The sequence below is a fragment of the Ostrea edulis genome, chromosome 1 (genome assembly GCF_947568905.1).
Source record: "Ostrea edulis chromosome 1, xbOstEdul1.1, whole genome shotgun sequence".
Lineage (NCBI taxonomy): Eukaryota > Metazoa > Mollusca > Bivalvia > Ostreida > Ostreidae > Ostrea > Ostrea edulis.
Genome location: NC_079164.1, coordinates 14,581,348 through 14,600,481, shown reverse-complemented (window position 1 = coordinate 14,600,481; position 19,134 = coordinate 14,581,348). Strand labels below are relative to the sequence as shown.

The 19,134-nt window shown below is 36.1% G+C and overlaps 1 protein-coding gene across 5 annotated transcripts in view; it reads left to right on the top strand.

The window, feature by feature from the left end:
• LOC125660875 (protein virilizer homolog) overlaps positions 1 to 19,134 on the top strand; it is a 44,252-nt gene that overhangs the window by 23,310 nt on the left and 1,808 nt on the right. For 2 of the 5 annotated variants that reach the window (XM_056152765.1, XM_056152760.1), the window contains 21 exons: positions 955 to 1,095; positions 1,669 to 1,872; positions 2,360 to 2,445; positions 3,088 to 3,234; positions 4,079 to 4,174; positions 4,975 to 5,047; positions 5,647 to 5,783; positions 6,308 to 6,507; positions 7,084 to 7,281; positions 7,406 to 7,514; positions 8,382 to 8,453; positions 8,591 to 8,751; positions 10,038 to 10,302; positions 10,660 to 10,756; positions 13,421 to 13,700; positions 14,176 to 14,237; positions 14,331 to 14,533; positions 16,263 to 16,395; positions 16,736 to 16,771; positions 17,583 to 17,682; positions 18,418 to 18,531. In XM_056152765.1, the coding sequence (XP_056008740.1) occupies positions 955 to 1,095; positions 1,669 to 1,872; positions 2,360 to 2,445; positions 3,088 to 3,234; positions 4,079 to 4,174; positions 4,975 to 5,047; positions 5,647 to 5,783; positions 6,308 to 6,507; positions 7,084 to 7,281; positions 7,406 to 7,514; positions 8,382 to 8,453; positions 8,591 to 8,751; positions 10,038 to 10,302; positions 10,660 to 10,756; positions 13,421 to 13,700; positions 14,176 to 14,237; positions 14,331 to 14,533; positions 16,263 to 16,395; positions 16,736 to 16,771; positions 17,583 to 17,682; positions 18,418 to 18,531 (2,914 nt within the window). Of the gene's footprint in view, positions 1 to 954; positions 1,096 to 1,668; positions 1,873 to 2,359; positions 2,446 to 3,087; positions 3,235 to 4,078; positions 4,175 to 4,974; positions 5,048 to 5,646; positions 5,784 to 6,307; positions 6,508 to 7,083; positions 7,282 to 7,405; positions 7,515 to 8,381; positions 8,454 to 8,590; positions 8,752 to 10,037; positions 10,303 to 10,659; positions 10,757 to 13,420; positions 13,701 to 14,175; positions 14,238 to 14,330; positions 14,534 to 16,262; positions 16,396 to 16,735; positions 16,772 to 17,582; positions 17,683 to 17,778; positions 18,105 to 18,417; positions 18,532 to 19,134 lie in introns of those variants that run through there. The other 3 variants (XM_056152763.1, XM_056152761.1, XM_056152764.1) reach the window with 3 other exon arrangements.

The window sequence follows — 19,134 nt, the reverse complement described above, 5'->3', positions numbered from 1 at the left end:
TTATTGTCTGTAAGAGAAATTAAGCCTAATTTAGAGAAGAAATATTTTTATACAAGAACTATACACACTGATTTATATATGATGATTTTTCTTGATGAATTATTTAGTCACGCAAGAACATGTCGAAAGAAAAATGTCAACAAAATTATGTGCAATACATACAAACAGTCTATCGCAGTTGTCATTTACTTGTTGCTTTACACAAAGAAAGGAGTGTAGGATAAAATAAATGCAATCAAACTTCCAATTTAATTAATGAGAACAAGAAACACTAACAATATATTTGCTAAATGTATGTGTAAGTATTGTTTTGCGTTAACAACCTCTTTTGAAAAAATACGAACAGAAATTTCATAATAACCATGGATCTTTTATGGCAATGAAAAGGATTGTTAAAAATCACAAGTTTAAATGAAAAAAAACCAATTCGTTATAAAAGGTGATTTTTACGTTCATTTTTAATTCAAGGGGAATAGAAATTTACTTCGTTATATCTGTAAATTCACTATATTCGTGTTCGTTATAGATGCAGATTTTTCTATAAAATATATAAAGAATATGCCGGGAAAATCGATTTTACTTCGCTATAGCCATAATTTCGCTATATCTGTGTTCGCTATATTTGAGTTTTACTGTATATATACAGGTGAAGAAGACAATGTTTATGTTTATACAGGTGAAGAAGACAATGTTTATGTTTATACAGGTGAAGAAGACAATGTTTATATATACAGGTGAAGAAGACAATGTTTATATATACAGGTGAAGAAGACAATGTTTATATATACAGGTGACAATGTTTATGTTTATACAAGTGAAGAAGACAATGTTTATGTTTATACAGGTGAAGAAGACAATGTTTATATATACAGGTGAAGAAGACAATGTTTATATATACAGGTGACAACGTTTATGTTTATGCAAGTGAAGAAGACAATGTTTATGTTTATACAGGTGAAGAAGACAAGGATAAGAGAAAGAAGTCGGTTGTGGTGGCTTACACTGTCTCTCTGATTCTAATGATTATCAGACATTCCACGGACATGGCTGTCATGGAGACATTTGGAGCCAGGCTTGTGACTCTCAGTGAGGAAGGTATGTGCAGCCTACATCTTCATTCTACCATACTTATGGACTTCTGGTAAAAAACTCAAAATCGCACAAAGCTTGTAAATGTAAAGTGCTCCTCTGACATGAAATCTATCCCAGTTTCCAATTTTCTATTTTGTTGAGTTTCATACAGGTATAATTAGTGTACTCAACACTCATAATTGCCATAGGGAAAGAGAAATCAATTCTCTATCAATGAAACATATCGCAGTATACTTTAGCAGTGAGCTGTCATTCGTGAAATCAATTCTCTGTCAATGAAATGTATTGTTTTAGACTTTAGCAGTAAGTTGTTGATGGTAAAATGAAATGTATTGTTTTAGACTTTAGCAGTAAGCTGTTGATGGTAAAATGAAATCTTTTGCTTTAGACTTTAGCAGTAAGCTGTTGATGGTAAAATGAAATCTTTTGCTTTAGACTTTAGCAGTAAGTTGTTGATGGTAAAATGAAATGTATTGTTTTAGACTTAAGCAGTAAGCTGTTAATGATAAAATGAAATTTGTTGTTTTAGACTTTAGTAGTAAGCTGTTAATGATAAAATGAAATTTGTTGATTTAGACTTTAGCAGTAAGCTGTTGGAAATGCAGGAGTGGTTACTACCATTTAAAACAGTGACAGATTTAACACAAGATGGTGTGGCTGCAGTAGTGGGTCACCTCAAACAGTACACAGAGGACCTCCAGAAGGTACCTCGAGGCCTCATCACAACCATGAGGATTCTACGACACATGGCCATAGCTCCTGAAAATTTCTACCCTGATGGTAATTAAGATTAATTTTTATTTTTAAAAAAAGATCAGATTAATCATCAATGAATCACATTTCCACTCATCACTGGTGGGCAAACTTGAGATATAGTGCTGTAGATGATCATGGAGGACAGTTTAATTGTATGTGAGTTCATGTTTCTTGGTTGTTTTTTATATCAGTGACCTGCATGTCTTGTTTTTCATGACCATTTTAAAGAAATTTCACATATTTTCCTGGCAAAACCAAAACAACCCTGATATTTTGTAAATTGGAAAATTCTTAATTTGTTCTTCTTGGTCATTTCTAATCCCTGAATTTGCATGCTTTAAAATGATGTTTTCTCAGCAAGTTTGCCCATAGGTGATGAGTTGAAAGATGGAATAAGCCATGGGTGTCTGATGATGAAGTCTGAAATGCAGTATTTTGTTCAACCCATTTTATGGTATCTTTCCAAGCATTTTGTTAGCTATAAGTGTTAATCATTGACTTTGTTGGACAGATGTTCCAGATGAATTAAGATTCAAGTATGCATTAGCGGAGATGTATGGTTTGGATTGCCTCGGTGTCTGCACCACTGTATTACAGGTAAATAACAGGCTTGTTCCTCTCTAAACAAATTTTACAGTACAACACAGTTACAGCAAACATGCTTACAATGAATTCACATTCACAGTAAAGCAATTTTTATTCCCGATAGTTATAAAACATTATGAACTTATTGGATGTACTGTAAACGTACTTTTTTCCACGGGTTCATAAGTCCGCGGAATCGCAATTTCTGTTTATTCCGCGGGTAGAAAATTGGGCGGATTTCTTAGATTGCCACTTAATGTCTTTCATTTACTTTAAGTACGCTGGGATAAATTTGCACGGAAAATTTGTGACTGCATACATAGCGTAAATTAATACTGCGTGGAAAAAAGTACTTCTACAGTAATTACAGTTGAACTTTGATATCTTGAACATCGATGTCTCGAATACCATGGATATGTCAAAGGGAGTTGGAAGTTCAACTACATTTTCTTTATGTATTTTAACCTTAATATCATGAACTTTCAGATATTTTGAAGGGTTTTCTCCGGCTCCATTGAGTTTGAGATAATGAGGATTGACTGTAATTACATTTGTAAGGAATCAAAATTGTTTGTCCCCAGCACTTCACTATCAACGTGTTTTACTGTAGTTGTTTCTCAACCCGTAACAACGAAATATTGTTTGATATTGCAGAAGGTGTCAGAAATCCTGCTACGTCCATGGCAGAGAGGGATCACGCAGAGTTCCGAACAGATCACATACCATCTGTCTGTAGTTAAGCCCACCCTGGAGATCGTACAACATACACTGTGTTACCTCATCAAGGCCAGGGGCACAGAGGTACATTGTCTTGTGATTGTAACTGCATTATGTGTACATGTAGGGGGGTAAAGAAAGACTTTCAATACCAAACTGTCAGACACTCCTAAAGACTGGTACATGTATTAAACTGTCAGACACTCCTAAAGACTGGTACAGGTATTAAACTGTCAGACACTCCTAAAGACTGGTACGTGTATTAAACTGTCAGACACTCCTAAAGACTGGTACGTGTATTAAACTGTCAGACACTCCTAAAGACTGGTACGTGTATTAAACTGTCAGACACTCCTAAAGACTGGTACGTGTATTAAACTGTCAGACACTCCTAAAGACTGGTACGTGTATTAAACTGTCAGACACTCCTAAAGACTGGTACGTGTATTAAACTGTCAGACACTCCTAAAGACTGGTACAGGTTTTAAACTGTGTGATGAATGTATAATATGCTGTTTTTATGTGCCTCACACAAACCATAGTATTATGGTAAGCACAATTTGTGTGTCTGTCAGTACGTTATGAGTCAGATAAAAACTTGTCAGTATTTGATTACAGTATATATTTTGTCTGTAGGTTAAGGACCTGTCGGGAGTTGATTACAGTATATATTTTGTCTGTAGTTTAAGGACCTGTCTGGTGTTGATTACAGTATATATTTTGTCTGATTTTGTCTGTAGTTTAAGGACCTGTCTGGAGTTGATTACAATATATATTTTGTCTGTAGTTTAAGGACCTGTCTGGAGTTGATTACAGTATATATTTTGTCTGTAGTTTAAGGACCTGTCTGGTGTTGATTACAGTATTTATTTTGTCTGTAGTTTAAGAACCTGTCTGGAGTTGATTACAATATATATTTTGTCTGTAGTTTAAGGACCTGTCTGGATTATTGGTGCTGTTTGAGTTACACACAGTTCTGTGTTCCGTTCCATTGTCATCAAACCACATGGAGGAAATGCAAGAGGTAATAAGCCTTAAAGATTCAAAGAATAAATATAGATTATGTTAATTTATACACTGTTTCTAAGCTATGGATTGATAATTTGCCTGTTTGTTTACTGTTACCTGATAGAAAATTTACCTGTTTGTTTACTGTTACCTGATTGATAATTTGCCTGTTTATTTACAGTAACCTGATAGAAAATTTACCTGTTTGTTTACTTTACCTGATTTATAATTTACCTGTTTGTTTACTGTTACCTGATTGATAATTTACCTGTTTGTTTACTGTTACCTGATTGATAATTTACCTGTTTGTTTACAGTTACTTGAATGATAATTTACCTGTTACTGTTACCTGATTGATGATTTATGTATTTACAAATGCCTGATAGATAATTTACCTGTTTGTATTCTGACACCTGATAGATAATTTACCTGTTTGTATTCTGACACCTGATAGATAATTTACCTGTTTGTATTCTGACACCTGATAGATAATTTACCTGTTTGTATTCTGACACCTGATAGATAATTTACCTGTTTGTATTCTGACACCTGATAGGTAATTTACCTGTTTGTATTCTGACACCTGATAGATAATTTACCTGTTTGTATTCTGACACCTGATAGATAATTTACCTGTTTGTGTTCTGACACCTGATAGATAATTTACCTGTTTGTATTCTGACACCTGATAGATAATTTACCTGTTTGTATTCTGACACCTGATAGATAATTTACCTGTTTGTATTCTGACACCTGATAGATAATTTACCTGTTTGTATTCTGACACCTGATAGGTAATTTACCTGTTTGTTACAGATACAGAAGATGACACTGGACACGTTGTTGGCCTACACTCAGCCTTTACCTGCCCAGGCAGAGACTGATGAAGGTTAGAGAAATTAATATCAGCAAAACTCTTATCCTGTAAAACAAAACAAAGTGCTAGTGATGTCCTGTTACAGCTCGTAAAAACAGTAATTTGTTATATACATAGTGAGTCGTTTGTTATCTATGCTTTTAAGGAATTAATTTAAAGGTAAAATACATGTATGTTTTTGGATTATAACATAATTTGATATGGATTATACACACAAACTGCAAAGCAAAGCAGTTTATTAAAAACCTGTAAGCTGTTATAACTAAATGATATACTTTGCTATAGATTAATTGATGACTTGATAAATGTGCTTTTAATTATGTTTTAACAAAAACATTGAGCAATAGTGATGTCACAGTGCATTGCATGTTATCTATTGTAAAATATAGTTTGTTGCTCAGACAATCATATTGTGTGTTACAAACAAAATAAACATATGTAAGTGGAGAATGAAAATCCCTGGGTTATAACTCATAATTATAAGTGAGTTCGTTATGACCATGATTTAGGGACTTGGTCTGGCTTGACCAGTTTTGATTGTGTAGAAAAACTAACCTGGTTATATCTGGGTGTAGAGTAGTGACATTTCAGTAACACATTCTTTTGTTTAGCTTTGAATGAGAGTTTGTGGACAAGGACTTTAAAAGAATTGCTGAAGTACACAACCAAGGCCCCCTACACCTATCTGAGTGGTCTGCTGATCTTGTCTGAGATGTTACCTCTCCCTCTCCCTCTACAGACAAAGGAGGTAAAAGTGGATATTGTATTCAGTGAAAACAAGTTTGATTTAGATTGCGATACTGTAGAGGTACTTTTGTCTGTTGAGTCGTAATTCCATGGAGTTTTAGTATCAGTTTAGTCCGCAGTTTGATTTAGATTGCGATACTGTAGAGGTACTTTTGTCTGTTGAGTCGTAATTCCATGGAGTTTTAGTATCAGTTTAGTCCGCAAGGTTATAATTCTGATCTGTATGTGGTGAAAATGTAATATTTATTGAATCATATCCAAAGTGTATATACCGTAAAACTCTATTGCAATCAGTTTCACTGGGCATTCTGACCCTTATTTTCATTCTGAATTTCATATTTTCGTAGTTTTTACACTGTTTATTTTGACACACTGTGTATCCCGACAAAAAAGTCTAACAATGCATGTCAGATTAGGCAGGCTTTACTGTACTGAGATTATTTTCACTGTAGCTTCTGCCTCTATAAAATTCTCTTGCTTCACTGTAGCCCCTATCTCTATAAAAATCTCTTTGCTTCATTGTAGCCCTTGTCGGAGGCGGAAGTGACGGTGACGGTCACCAACAGGAAGTTATGGAGTATCCATCTTCACTGCCTGAGTCAGCAGATCCAGGAAATGATCCAGGTCCTGGCCACTTCCACCTGTCAGCCATTACAGCTTGTCCTCCGCAGAGTCTGTTGGCAGCTCTCCGATCTGTCGGCGCCCAGCGCCATCATGGTGGCAAGGTATTCAAGTTTGAAATTTTGACAAATACGTGAAAATCATCACATCATGTGTACAATTATCCTGTAAAGGTTTTCATCAATGAAGTTGTATTCAAGCTCGTCACTGTAGAAAATTATTAACTTCCAAGATTTTTTTTTTAGAAATGAATGTATATGATGGAGCAATTTTGCTCTGTTATGAATTTAGTATTGAAACATATAGGAAGTGTCTGTTTTGGATCTATAAATGAAAGCAAAAGCTAATTTCTTGTAGAAAAAAAAATCCTTTAAACATCAAGACCTTTAAAGAGATATGGAGTTAAATGAAGCAAAAGTTAATGATTAATTTTTTTTACATTGAGGATGGGATGATGACTTTTAGCAGTTTCTTACTCTTGTGCTATGAAAGTTTAACAATGTGAATTATCTAATTTTATAATCAATATACCACTAATTCATTTACCTTAGATGTTAAAAAAACTTGATTCTTTTGTACAGTGGGTACTTTGAATGACAAACAAATATATTTGTGATTATTTATGAATTTTGAGGTAAGAAGTATGGTATTAAGTGTTAATGTTTGTCTCTACCCTACAGGTGTGTATTGGACATGGTTGTGGAAAGTTTTGCTACACTAAGACGACTACCAGAAAAAAAGGATGAAGGGGAGACTACTGAAGACAGGATGGAGAGGGTTGCGTCCCCTTATGCCAGTAAAATGCTGAATCTACTGGCCTATGTATTGTCACAACCCTCGGTTAAGTGTGCAGCTCTGCAGCTGATGACTCAGAATGGGTGTGTTCATATTCTCCTAGGAAAAATCGCACACATGTGTATAGATATTGAATTTTGTTGTGAATGAAACTAGCAATTCTTCAGATTGATGATAATGGTGTATATACATGAAATTTTGTTACAGTGCTGATTCAGATACGACAAAGTATGCAGAATTGTTGCCACAGATGTTGGAGATTCTGAACACAGTGTGCGAGACGGGCCCTCATGTGAACAGCCAGGAGTGTATAGTGGTAAGTGTTTAGATAGATATACTCAGGGCAGATCTCTGAACATGGTGTGTGAGACAAGCCCTCATGTGAACAGCCAGGAGTGTATAGTGGTAAGTGTTTAGATAGCTATACACAGGGCAGATCTCTGAATACAGTGTGTGAGACAAGCTCTCATGTGAACAGCCAGGAGTGTATAGTGGTAAGTGTTTGAATAGATATAAACAGGTCAGATCTCTGAACATTGTGTGTGTAGATAGATATACACAGGGCAGATCTCTGAACATGTGTGTGAGACAGGCTCTCGTGTGAACAGCCAGGAGTGTATAGTGGTAAGTGTTTAGATATACTCAGGGCAGATCTCTGAACATGGTGTGTGAGACAGGCTCTCGTGTGAACAGCCAGGAGTGTATAGTGGTAAGTATTCAAATAGCTATACACAGGGCAGATCTGTGAACACAGTGTGTGAGACAAGCTCTCATGTGAACAGCCAGGAGTGTATAGTGGTAAGTGTTTGAATAGATATACACAGGGCAAATCTCTGAACACGGTGTGTGAGACAGGCCCTCATGTGAACAGCCAGGAGTGTATAGTGGTAAGTGTTTAGATAGCTATACACAGGGCAGATCTCTGAATACAGTGTGTGAGACAAGCTCTCATGTGAACAGCCAGGAGTGTATAGTGGTAAGTGTTTAGAAAGTATTACTCAGGGCAGATCTCTGAACATGGTGTGTGAGACAGGCTCTCATGTGAACAGCCAGGAGTGTATAGTGGTAAGTGTTTGAATAGATATAAACAGGGCTTATCAAGAAAACTAATTGATGAAGACAATTTCATATATTCTGAGTTATAATCCATGATGTTGTTATGGAAATTAATTTTACATTTCAGTCAATCATCCAGAGCCTATGTGATCCTGAAGTAGCATTAGTTTCGGGGGAAAACATCTCGGTACAAGAGCAGGTATGGCTTTCATAACGTAATCAGGTAATTTCTGTCTTATTATTCACACTACAACTATTGAATACTTGCTGATAAGAATCCCAAGGGCATGTTAAAAGATAAAGTACAACATGTTTTTTGTTCATTTTTATCCACAGATTGCACTTGCCTTGCCGGACGGGAACTACATGACACAGATTACCACTGCTTTATTAGATCACATGGGTAGTGCGGATCACAGCTACGCTTCTATTCTGCCGTGTGTCCGGACGCTGGTCATGCTAACAGACCATGACTATGGATTTTTCTACTTAAAGAGGTCAGAATAACCGGAGATAAGTAGCCCTTTTGTTTGGTATATATACTTTAGTGATAGTAGTATTGGAGTTTCATTCATTTTTGTGGGCATCAAGATTTGTTGTTTTGGGAACAATGCAATTTTGTGAGGACATGTATTAGTAGACAGCTGCCCTTTATTATTTCTTCTTAAGGTATCCAATCCACACACACACCAACCCCACCCCCATCCCAACCCAACCCATTTTCTTTTCAAGAATTGTTATATGTATGTAATACAAAATTTGATTGGTTACATATTGTTTAATGTCCTGCTCAAGAATTTCTCAATCATATGGAAATGTCACCATTGCCGGTAAAGGGCTCCGAAATTTATGCCTATGCTCGGCGCTTAATGCTTTTCAGCAGGAAGGGATCTTTATCATTGCACATCTGCTATGACACTGGGCCTCGGTTTTTACAGTCTCATCCAAAGGACTGCCCCATTCAGTCGCCTCTTACAACAAGCAAGTGGTACTGAAGTACAAAATTTGGTATTAAATGAAAAATAATTAACATATACAGAGATTCACCAAAGAATTTTCAAAATTGACAAGACATACTGTATAAGAAATATCTGTTATAGAGATTAACATTAACCCCTATGAGAAAAACACATTTCTGACATATAATGTCAATTGGAATATAATATCCAAAGAAAGCTTTTGGTGAAAAGATTCTTATTACCATGGTCTTTCAAAATATGCAAAGAAAAGTAAAGGTTACCAAAAAAATTAAGAAAATGATAAATAATTTTTTAGATTTCTACAAAGGGAGATAACTGAAAAAATCTAATTTGCTACATCATCTACTCTCTTCTATCTTTACGTCACTAAAAATTAGGCATTTTGTTTTCACAAAAGATTTAGTGCTGCTGATATTGACTTTTGTGAAAATAAATGCTTTTATGGATCAGATGCTTTCAACAGAGTAATGGAGTCATTTGTATGTGGGCAAGTATGTGTGTGTAAGTGTGTATAACACTGAGCTTGTAGACACTCTACAAACCACAGTTTTTGCTCGATTGATTTGATACTTCACAGGTAACTTCATTATCAAGAGAAGAAGAACCTTATTGATTTTGGTTTGAAAAGGTCAAGGTCACATGTTACACATGCAGTACATGTTCACGTTTTACGCAGATACCCCATTTTTGGTTTCCTACTTGGATTACTAAGACAGCTGTGGACAGGTCATTGTAGATTTAGTTTGGGAAGACTAGAAATGACATCCCTTTATCATGCAATGTAAACCGTGCTTCTCTTTCAGTGTATTGGAGCAGAAAACAACAGCCATTGGGCGTCTAATGGTGCGGATCAACACAACCTTCAGTAAGGATAGTTCTGACTGTCTCTCCACCTTATCCACCCTGCTGGAGTTTCTCCGCCTGTTGATGACGGTGGAGCGACCCCCACTGGAGTCTCTGACTCCGCCGCGGACCTACACACTGTCCCAGCAGGAACTACAGGAGGTTCTGTCCTGGAACCCCAGCATGGAGAATCACCCCCTGCTGGATCTAGAGAAACTTGTGGAGGTAAGAAATGCGTGTAGATTTACCCAGCATGGAGAATTGCCCCCTGCTGGATCTAGAAAAACTTGTGGAGGTAAGAAATGCGTGTAGATTTACCCAGCATGGAGAATCGCCCCCTGCTGGATCTAGAAAAACTTGTGGAGGTAAGAAATGCGTGTAGATTGAAGCAGATTTTGTCAAGTTAAACATGTTAAGCTGATTGTTCACTACCTATTTTGTATCTGACAGAAAGCAAAGATAGAATTTGAATGTTGTTGCAAGACAGTCTTATAAACAAAAATGATACAAAAAATGTTTTAGATAAGAATCATTGTTATAATATTCATTACTTGATATGTGTAAAATAATCAATTTGAGCAGGAAAGTGCAAAGGATGAGGAAACTCTGGAGAGTTTGTATGAAAGCATGACAGGATTGATGAAGATGCTCAGAGAGCCGGAGGGGAGGGAGAAAAAAGGTAAGACATGTGTCAACTCTTCTCTTACCTGTAAAGGTAGGAAACCAAGTGTCATCTCTTACTGTAAAGGTAGAACATCACATTTTATCTCTTACCTTTAAAAGGTAGGACACTGCAATATATCTTACCTGTAAAAGGTAGGACATCATGTTTTATATCTTACCTTTAAAGGTAGGACACCATGTTTTATATCTTACCTGTAGAGGTCATCTTCGCAAGCCAAGTGTCCGATTCACTTACTCTCATCTCCCCCTTGGCAGATTTAGTTGCTACTGAATTGCCATCTAACGGATCGAGCTAATTATCGATCTTGACGAAAACAAAATCTAACCAATCAGATAGCGCATTTTAATTTCTGTTACATGTTTATGTTTACAAAATGGAATTGACAGATGAAAATTACATGTAAGTAAGTGAATCGGACACTTGGCTTGCGAAGATGTGTAAAGGCAGGACACCATGTTTTGTATCTTTACATGTAAAGGTAGGATACCACACTTCATTTCTTACCCAACAGTGTATATGAAATACTCAGTGTAAATAAATTACTCCAAAAGTTTAGATGAAATACTGTGTAGATCGATCACTCCAACAGACCAATACAACCTATCTCTGGGTCAAATGTTTCAATTTGTTTCATAACAATTGTTAGGTCATTCGTGGCACACTGATTTTGACTACGGATAACTCCATTCACTTGATCAGGATATGGGGCTCACGGTGGGTGTGACCGGTCAACAGGGGATACTTACTCCTCCTAGGCACCTGATCCCACCTCTGGTACATCCAGGGGTCCTTGTTTGCCCAACTCTCTATTTTGTATTGCTTATAGGAGTTATGAGATTGATCACTGTTCGTTATCTTCTCCTTTCATTTGAATGAATAGTTTTGAAGTTTATGTTGCAGATATATTTTGGGACTCCTGCTCATTGATGGTGTCAAAATCACTGTCCCACATGCGCATGCATGAGTGTAGACAAATTACCATGGCAGTGTAGATAAATTACTACGACAGTGTAGATAAATTACTATGACAGTGTACATATGTAGATAAATTACTGACAGTGTAGATAAATAGATAAATTACTACGTCAGTGTAGATAAATAGATAAATTACTACGACAGTGTACATATGTAGATAAATTACTACGACAGTGTACATATGTAGATAAATTACTGACAGTGTAGATAAATAGATAAATTACTATGACTGTAGATAAATTACTACGTCAGTGTAGATAAATTACTATGATAAATTACTGACAGTGTAGATAAATAGATAAATTACTACGACAGTGTAGATAAATTACTACGTCAGTGTAGATAAATTACTATGACAGTGTACATATGTAGATAAATTACTGACAGTGTAGATAAATAGATAAATTACTATGTCAGTGTAGATAAATAGATAAATTACTATGACAGTGTACATATGTAGATAAATTACTGACAGTGTAGATAAATAGATAAATTACTATGACAGTGTAGATAAATTACTATGACAGTTTGTAGATAAATTACTGACAGTGTAGATAAATTACTACGACAGTGTAGATAAATTACTATGACAGTGTACATATGTAGATAAATTACTGACAGTGTAGATAAATAGATAAAGTACTATGACAGTGTAGATAAATTACTACGACAGTGTAGATAAATTACTATGATAAATTACTATGACAGTGTAGATAAATTACTACGTCAGTGTAGATAAATTACTACGTCAGTGTACATATGTAGATAAATTACTGACAGTGTAGATAAATAGATAAATTACTACGACAGTGTAGATAAATTACTACGACAGTGTAGATAAATTACTACGACAGTGTAGATAAATAGATAAATTACTACGACAGTGTAGATAAATAGATAAATTACTACGACAGTGTAGATAAATAGATGAATTACTACGACAGTGTAGATAAATAGATAAATTACTAAGACAGTGTAGATAAATAGATAAATTACTACGTCAGTGTAGATAAATTACTACGACAGTGTAGATAAATAGATAAATTACTACGACAGTGTAGATAAATAGATAAATTACTACGTCAGTGTAGATAAATTACTACGACAGTGTAGATAAATAGATGAATTACTAAGACAGTGTAGATAAATAGATAAATTACTACGTCAGTGTAGATAAATTACTATGACAGTGTAGATAAATAGATGAATTACTAAGACAGTGTAGATAAATAGATAAATTACTACGACAGTGTAGATAAATAGATAAATTACTACGACAGTGTAGATAAATAGATAAATTACTAAGACAGTGTAGATAAATAGATAAATTACTACGACAGTGTAGATAAATTACTAAGACAGTGTAGATAAATTACTACGACAGTGTAGATAAATTTACGACAGTGTAGATAAATTACTACGACAGTGTAGATAAATTACTACGACAGTGTAGATAAATAGATAAATTACTACGACAGTGTAGATAAATAGATTAATTACTACGACAGTGTAGATAAATTACTATGACAGTGTACATAAATTACCTTTACTCTGACTCTGTAAATGAATTATCTCAACATGCTAAAAAAAACTTGACCAGGGTTGGATTATTTATAAACTTTTTCTGTAAATCCACGGATAAATGTTGTAGAGCCTCTTTATATTGAATTCTTCGTACTGCAGTGTTGACAGAACCCCCTGCAGTGTTGGAGTCCCTCAGTAACCTGTACAACAAGCGGGCAGTGTTCATCGTCACCGAGATCGAGGATGAGAGACTGAACCCCGACTACTGGCTGTCTAATCCCTCAGTGGATGTGGCAGACATTGAGCCAGACCTCACAATGGCTAACTTACAGGAGATGTGCAGGAAGTACTGCCCCGAGTTCAATCTGGAGGAGGAGCTGAAAAAGACCGTGATTACATCACAAGCCGAAGTCACCAAGCCCCGCAGGATCAAAATAGGGTAACGAAGCTGAGAATGCTTACTGGCGTAGTAATACTGTATACATGGTTATTTTCGCCAATCTTCACTTGCATGGTTTCGTTTTGTTTTAAATTTGTCCTGACATAGTTGTGTTAAAAGGGAGATAAGAGAGAAAAAGTTCTGCCCACTCTTAAATTCACCCAGTGACAAGGGCGAAAGGGACAAAAATAAAACAGGGCGAATATTTCCCAATACTGTATTCCAGGGAAAATTCACCTAGGTTTTGATTTTGCTCATTTCACCCTCATCTTGAATGGACAAAATTAAAACTAGGAGAATTTTTTACCGCTTTGATAAAGCAACAATAAATGTTTTTGTGGGGAATATCTTAAACATAACAAAATTGTTTTTCAATGTATCAGGACAAAAGTAACAGAAGGCCAAAACTTCCTGGTGTGCGATATTCACTGTTGATGATATTCATACAATGTACCTTCCTTTTGTTTCATTTCAGAGACAGACGGAAATCACAGGAGATCAGTATTTACAGAGGAAGAGGCATCAAGAGACCATTCGGTGAGTGGTGGATTAAAATTTGAAAGCTGAATGCAATGATGAAGTTAAACTGTTAATTTTAAATTCTTTATTCTTAAAACAAATCTTGTACAGTGGCTCCAATGCGAGGTCGTGGAATTGCCAGAGGCATGATGGGAGCGAGCGGTAGAATGGACTCGTTCCGTACCCGAACACCTAACACTAGCAGGCCTCCATCAATGCATGTGGACGATTTCATGAAGTTGGAGAAAGGTCAAGATGACAGAGATCCCAATGCTGTGTCACCAATCAGAAGGGTGGACTCGATTATACAAAGGGTAATGTCATATCACAATATTGTGTCATTAATCAGAAGGGTGAACTCGGTATTATACAACGGGTAATGCCTGCTTCACATCATTGTCATTAATCAGAAGGGTGGACTCGATATTAAACAAAGATTAATATCTACTTTTTATTACAACACTTTATCACCAACCAGAATAGGCAAAGGGCAATGTCTGCTCAAACTGGCACAGGACATGCGCTTGTGTTTCTCTACATCATTATTATGTCACCCGAGTCATTCAGTGAACTATTGCTATCTGTCCTCGTCCATCTTTAATTTTGGAACAATTTTTACTTCTAAGGAACTGAGGTCAATTTTCACCGATATTGCTGGGAATCAAAAGGTGTGAATTTTTGGATTCCTGTCCTATTCAGGTCCTAGGCTAAAACCTCTAACCATAATACAATCTTGAAAAGTCTTCTTTAGTCCTGGGCATCTGGCATAACAACTGAGTGTTTAGTTACACTGAGCTAGAATGCCTCTACCAAAACTGAGCAATTCATGGCTCCCTGGTTTAGGGATTCAGACCTATATGTACAGGCAGGGCCATATGGATTATTTAGTGAAAATGCTTTAAATGTGTTCAAAACTTTTTTCTTTACTTCCAGAACATCTAATAAACAATGTGTGTAATTATATTGAGCATGGAGATCTCTACCAAATTCAGTGGTTGTTGGTTCAGACTCCAGGACGAAGCTATAAGGATTACACAATGTATTGCAAAAATATAGTTATCTGTAGGAATTTTCTTTACTCTTGGACTTCAAGCAGTAGAACTGGTTGTGTAGTGAAAATGAACATGGAAGCAATTATGAAACTCTTTGCCCCAGGAACAGGGGTTCTGACTCCCGGGATGCAGATCACGTAGTGAAAATGCATAAAATCTTCAACAATCTTCTTTTCTAACTCAGAACACCTGACACACAAACCAAATGCATTGATATGATTAGTATAAAGGTCTCTCAAAAAGATGTATTGATTGATTGATTGAATATTGTTTAACGTCCCTCTCGAGAATCTTTCACTCATATGGAGATGCCATTGCCGTTGAAGGGCTGCAAAATTTCGGCCTATGCTCAGCGCTTACGGTCTTTGAGCAGGGAGGGATCTTTATTGTGCCACACCTACTGTAAAGGGTAGAGGTCTATGGCTCAAAATGAAACTGCATTATGTCTTTAAATATTTTCATTACTTTTAAACTTACATGTAACTCATAATTTGTCATGACACTGAGCTAAGGTTATTTAACTAAGGTCAAGGTCACTATTTAAGAAAATATGTATAAACATGTACATGTAGTTGTTTGAACTTGTTTTCGAATCCTCTTCTGAGTACTATTTGATGATGTACAGTCTGTTGATATTTACAAAGTAATAGTTTACACTAAAAAAAATGAAATTTTTGTTTGGGTCACAGCTTAACAAATGAGAAGTGGCTTCAACTTGACACAAAGGTTGCTTGTGACCAGGAGAGTTACACTTTGTTTATTATCGTAAAGACCTTCAGTTTTCAGAGTTTTGCATCATAAACTGTACAAACAAATCTTCTACGGATACTTAGGTGACTGTTATGGCTCATGGTTTATATTGTTTCATACCAATGAAGACAACATAATGTCCGAACTTCAAAAGGAATATATCCCAATCATATGTATTTAAGCAAACCAGTTATCTCAAATCTTATGTATTTTACATTGTCTGTAATCTCTCCTTTTCTAGGATGGTACCAGAAACACAGGAAGAGGAAGGGGAGGTAACTTTGAACGGGGAGGTAACCGTGGAAACAGAGGAAGAAGCAGTTTCTTTACTCCGCCTGCAAACTATGCCAGACGGGAGTCCAACAATATTTATGGTAAATAATCAAATTCAATTACTGGAAATAATTATAATTTCATTACTTGAAATGATATGATTTTCATTACTGTAAATAATCCTATTTTCATTTCCTGTAAATAATCTTATTTGATTACTGTGATTCCATGAATTGAAATAATCCAGTTCTGTTGCTTTAGATAATCCAGTATGATCTGATTTTTTTACTGTAAATAATGGGATTTCATTAATGTGTATAATCCACTTTCATAACTGTTGATAATGCGATTCCATTAACACTGTAAATAATCGGATTCTGCTACTGAAAATAGTCGGATTCCATCATCAATGTAAACATTAATTATATTGATAATTATCAGGCCTGCAGACCCAAAACAGACAACAGACTTACATGTGTAAGTCTTTTCCTGTTTAGCATATTTTCAATCTTCAGGGACTACCATGCATGATTTATTGAAATTCTGAATTATACTTTGAACTAACTATGCACTAGAGATTATCTTTACTCAAAACAGTTTAGAAATATGGATTCGAAAAATTTTCATTACAGTAAAAAAACAACAACCAGATTTTCATTTTGTAATTAAACATAAACATGACTGCGACATTTTCCTGAATAATTGAAAATTGTAACTTCCATTGCCGAGAATAATCGAACCTGAGAATTTATTGTTTTAACCAAAATGCATGCGAGAAATATACACGAGATTCACAAACACCACTTTTGGCTGAATATTAATTTTCTGTGTTTTTCACCGACACGTATTGTTGCAAATGCATTTCTTAAAACAAACATTATTTTTTATATGTACATTCCAGGGCTGCCTTCAAGATTGAAGTGGCTAGCCTTGGGGCTAGGTATGGTGGGTGATTTGAGCCATTTTACACTCTATTGTCTTTTTATTATTTTGAGGCGAAATGACAATAAAACAATATTTCGTCCCAAAATACTGAAAAGACAACAAAATAATATTACATGTAGCTACTTTTTGCCTCAAAATAACGAAAAGATGAAATTGTAAAATGGCAGAAATCAGCCACCAAACCTACCCCCTAGGCTAGCCACTTTGATCTTAAATGCAGTCCTGACCATTTGTTTAAACAAACATATTTTCATTTGTACATTCCAGACTGTTTCTTCATTTACAGTTGGATTTGTAAAATAATTCCATACCTGTATTTACTGACCTGTGAATTTCTTTTTAGTTGGAGGAGGAGGTCTTAATACGATCAACCAAGGTGGAAACAGGGGAGGTTATGGCAACAGCCGACCCAAACAACAGACCTTTGACAGCTTTAGCAGAATGCAAGTATTGTATATCAAAATGGAGTGTTTAGAGTCTGGATCACTATGAAAAGTTCCGTACTTATACGTGTAACTATTGATAATTTCCGTTTACAGACTCCACCCCTTGTCAGCTGATAGACAGTTCCGTACTTGTACGTGTTACTGTTGATAATTTCCGTTTACAGACTCCACCCCTTGTCAGCTGATAGACAGTTCCGTACTTGTATGTGTTACTGTTGATAATTTCCGTTTACAGACTCCACCCCTTGTCAGCTGATAGACAGTTCCGTACTTATACATGTTACTGTTGATAATTTCCGTTTACAGACTTCACCCCTTGTCAGCTGATAGACAGTTCCGTACTTGTACGTGTTACTGTTGATAATTTCCGTTTACAGACTCCACCCCTTGTCAGCTGATAGACAGTTCCGTACTTGTACGTGTTACTGTTGATAATTTCCGTTTACAGACTCCACCCCTTGTCAGCTGATAGACAGTTCCGTACTTATACATGTTACTGTTGATAATTTCCGTTTACAGACTTCACCCCTTGTCAGCTGATAGACAGTTCCGTACTTGTACGTGTTACTGTTGATAATTTCCGTTTACAGACTCCACCCCTTGTCAGCTGATAGACAGTTCCGTACTTGTACGTGTAACTGTTGATAATTTCCGTTTACAGACTCCACCCCTTGTCAGCTGATAGACAGTTCCGTACTTATACGTGTAACTGTTGATAATTTCCATTTACAGACTCCACCCCTTGTCAGCTGATAGACAGGTTAACAATGGCAGGGACTTTCGTTTTGCAGTTCAAAATAACAGTGGTCTTTATCACCCAAGAGACACCAACCAACAAACTGGAAGGTAAGACACCTAGCTGTTGTTGTATACACTGATATTTGCTACACTGGAGGACATTTTACAAATACACCCGAGGACATTTTACAAATACGCCCGAGGACACGTTTCAATACACCCGAGGTCATGGTTCAAATACACCCGAGGACATGTTTCAAATACACCCGAGGACACGTTTCAATACACCCGAGGTCATGGTTCAAATACACTCGAGGACATGTTTCAAATACACCCGAGGACATGTTTCAAATACACCCCGAGGACATTTTACAAATACACCGGAGGACATTTTATAATTACACCCAAGCACATGTTTCAAATACACCCGAGGACATGGTTCAAATACACCCGAGGACAAACACCCAAGGACATGGTTCAAATACACCCGAGGACACGTTTCAATACACCCGAGGACACGTTTCAATACACCCGAGGTCATGGTTCAAATACACCCGAGGACATGTTTCAAATACACCCCGAGGACATTTTACAAATACACCGGAGGACATTTTATAATTACACCCGAGGACATGTTTCAAATACACCCGAGGACATATTTCAAATACACCAGAGGACATATTTCAAATACACCCGAGGACAAACACCCAA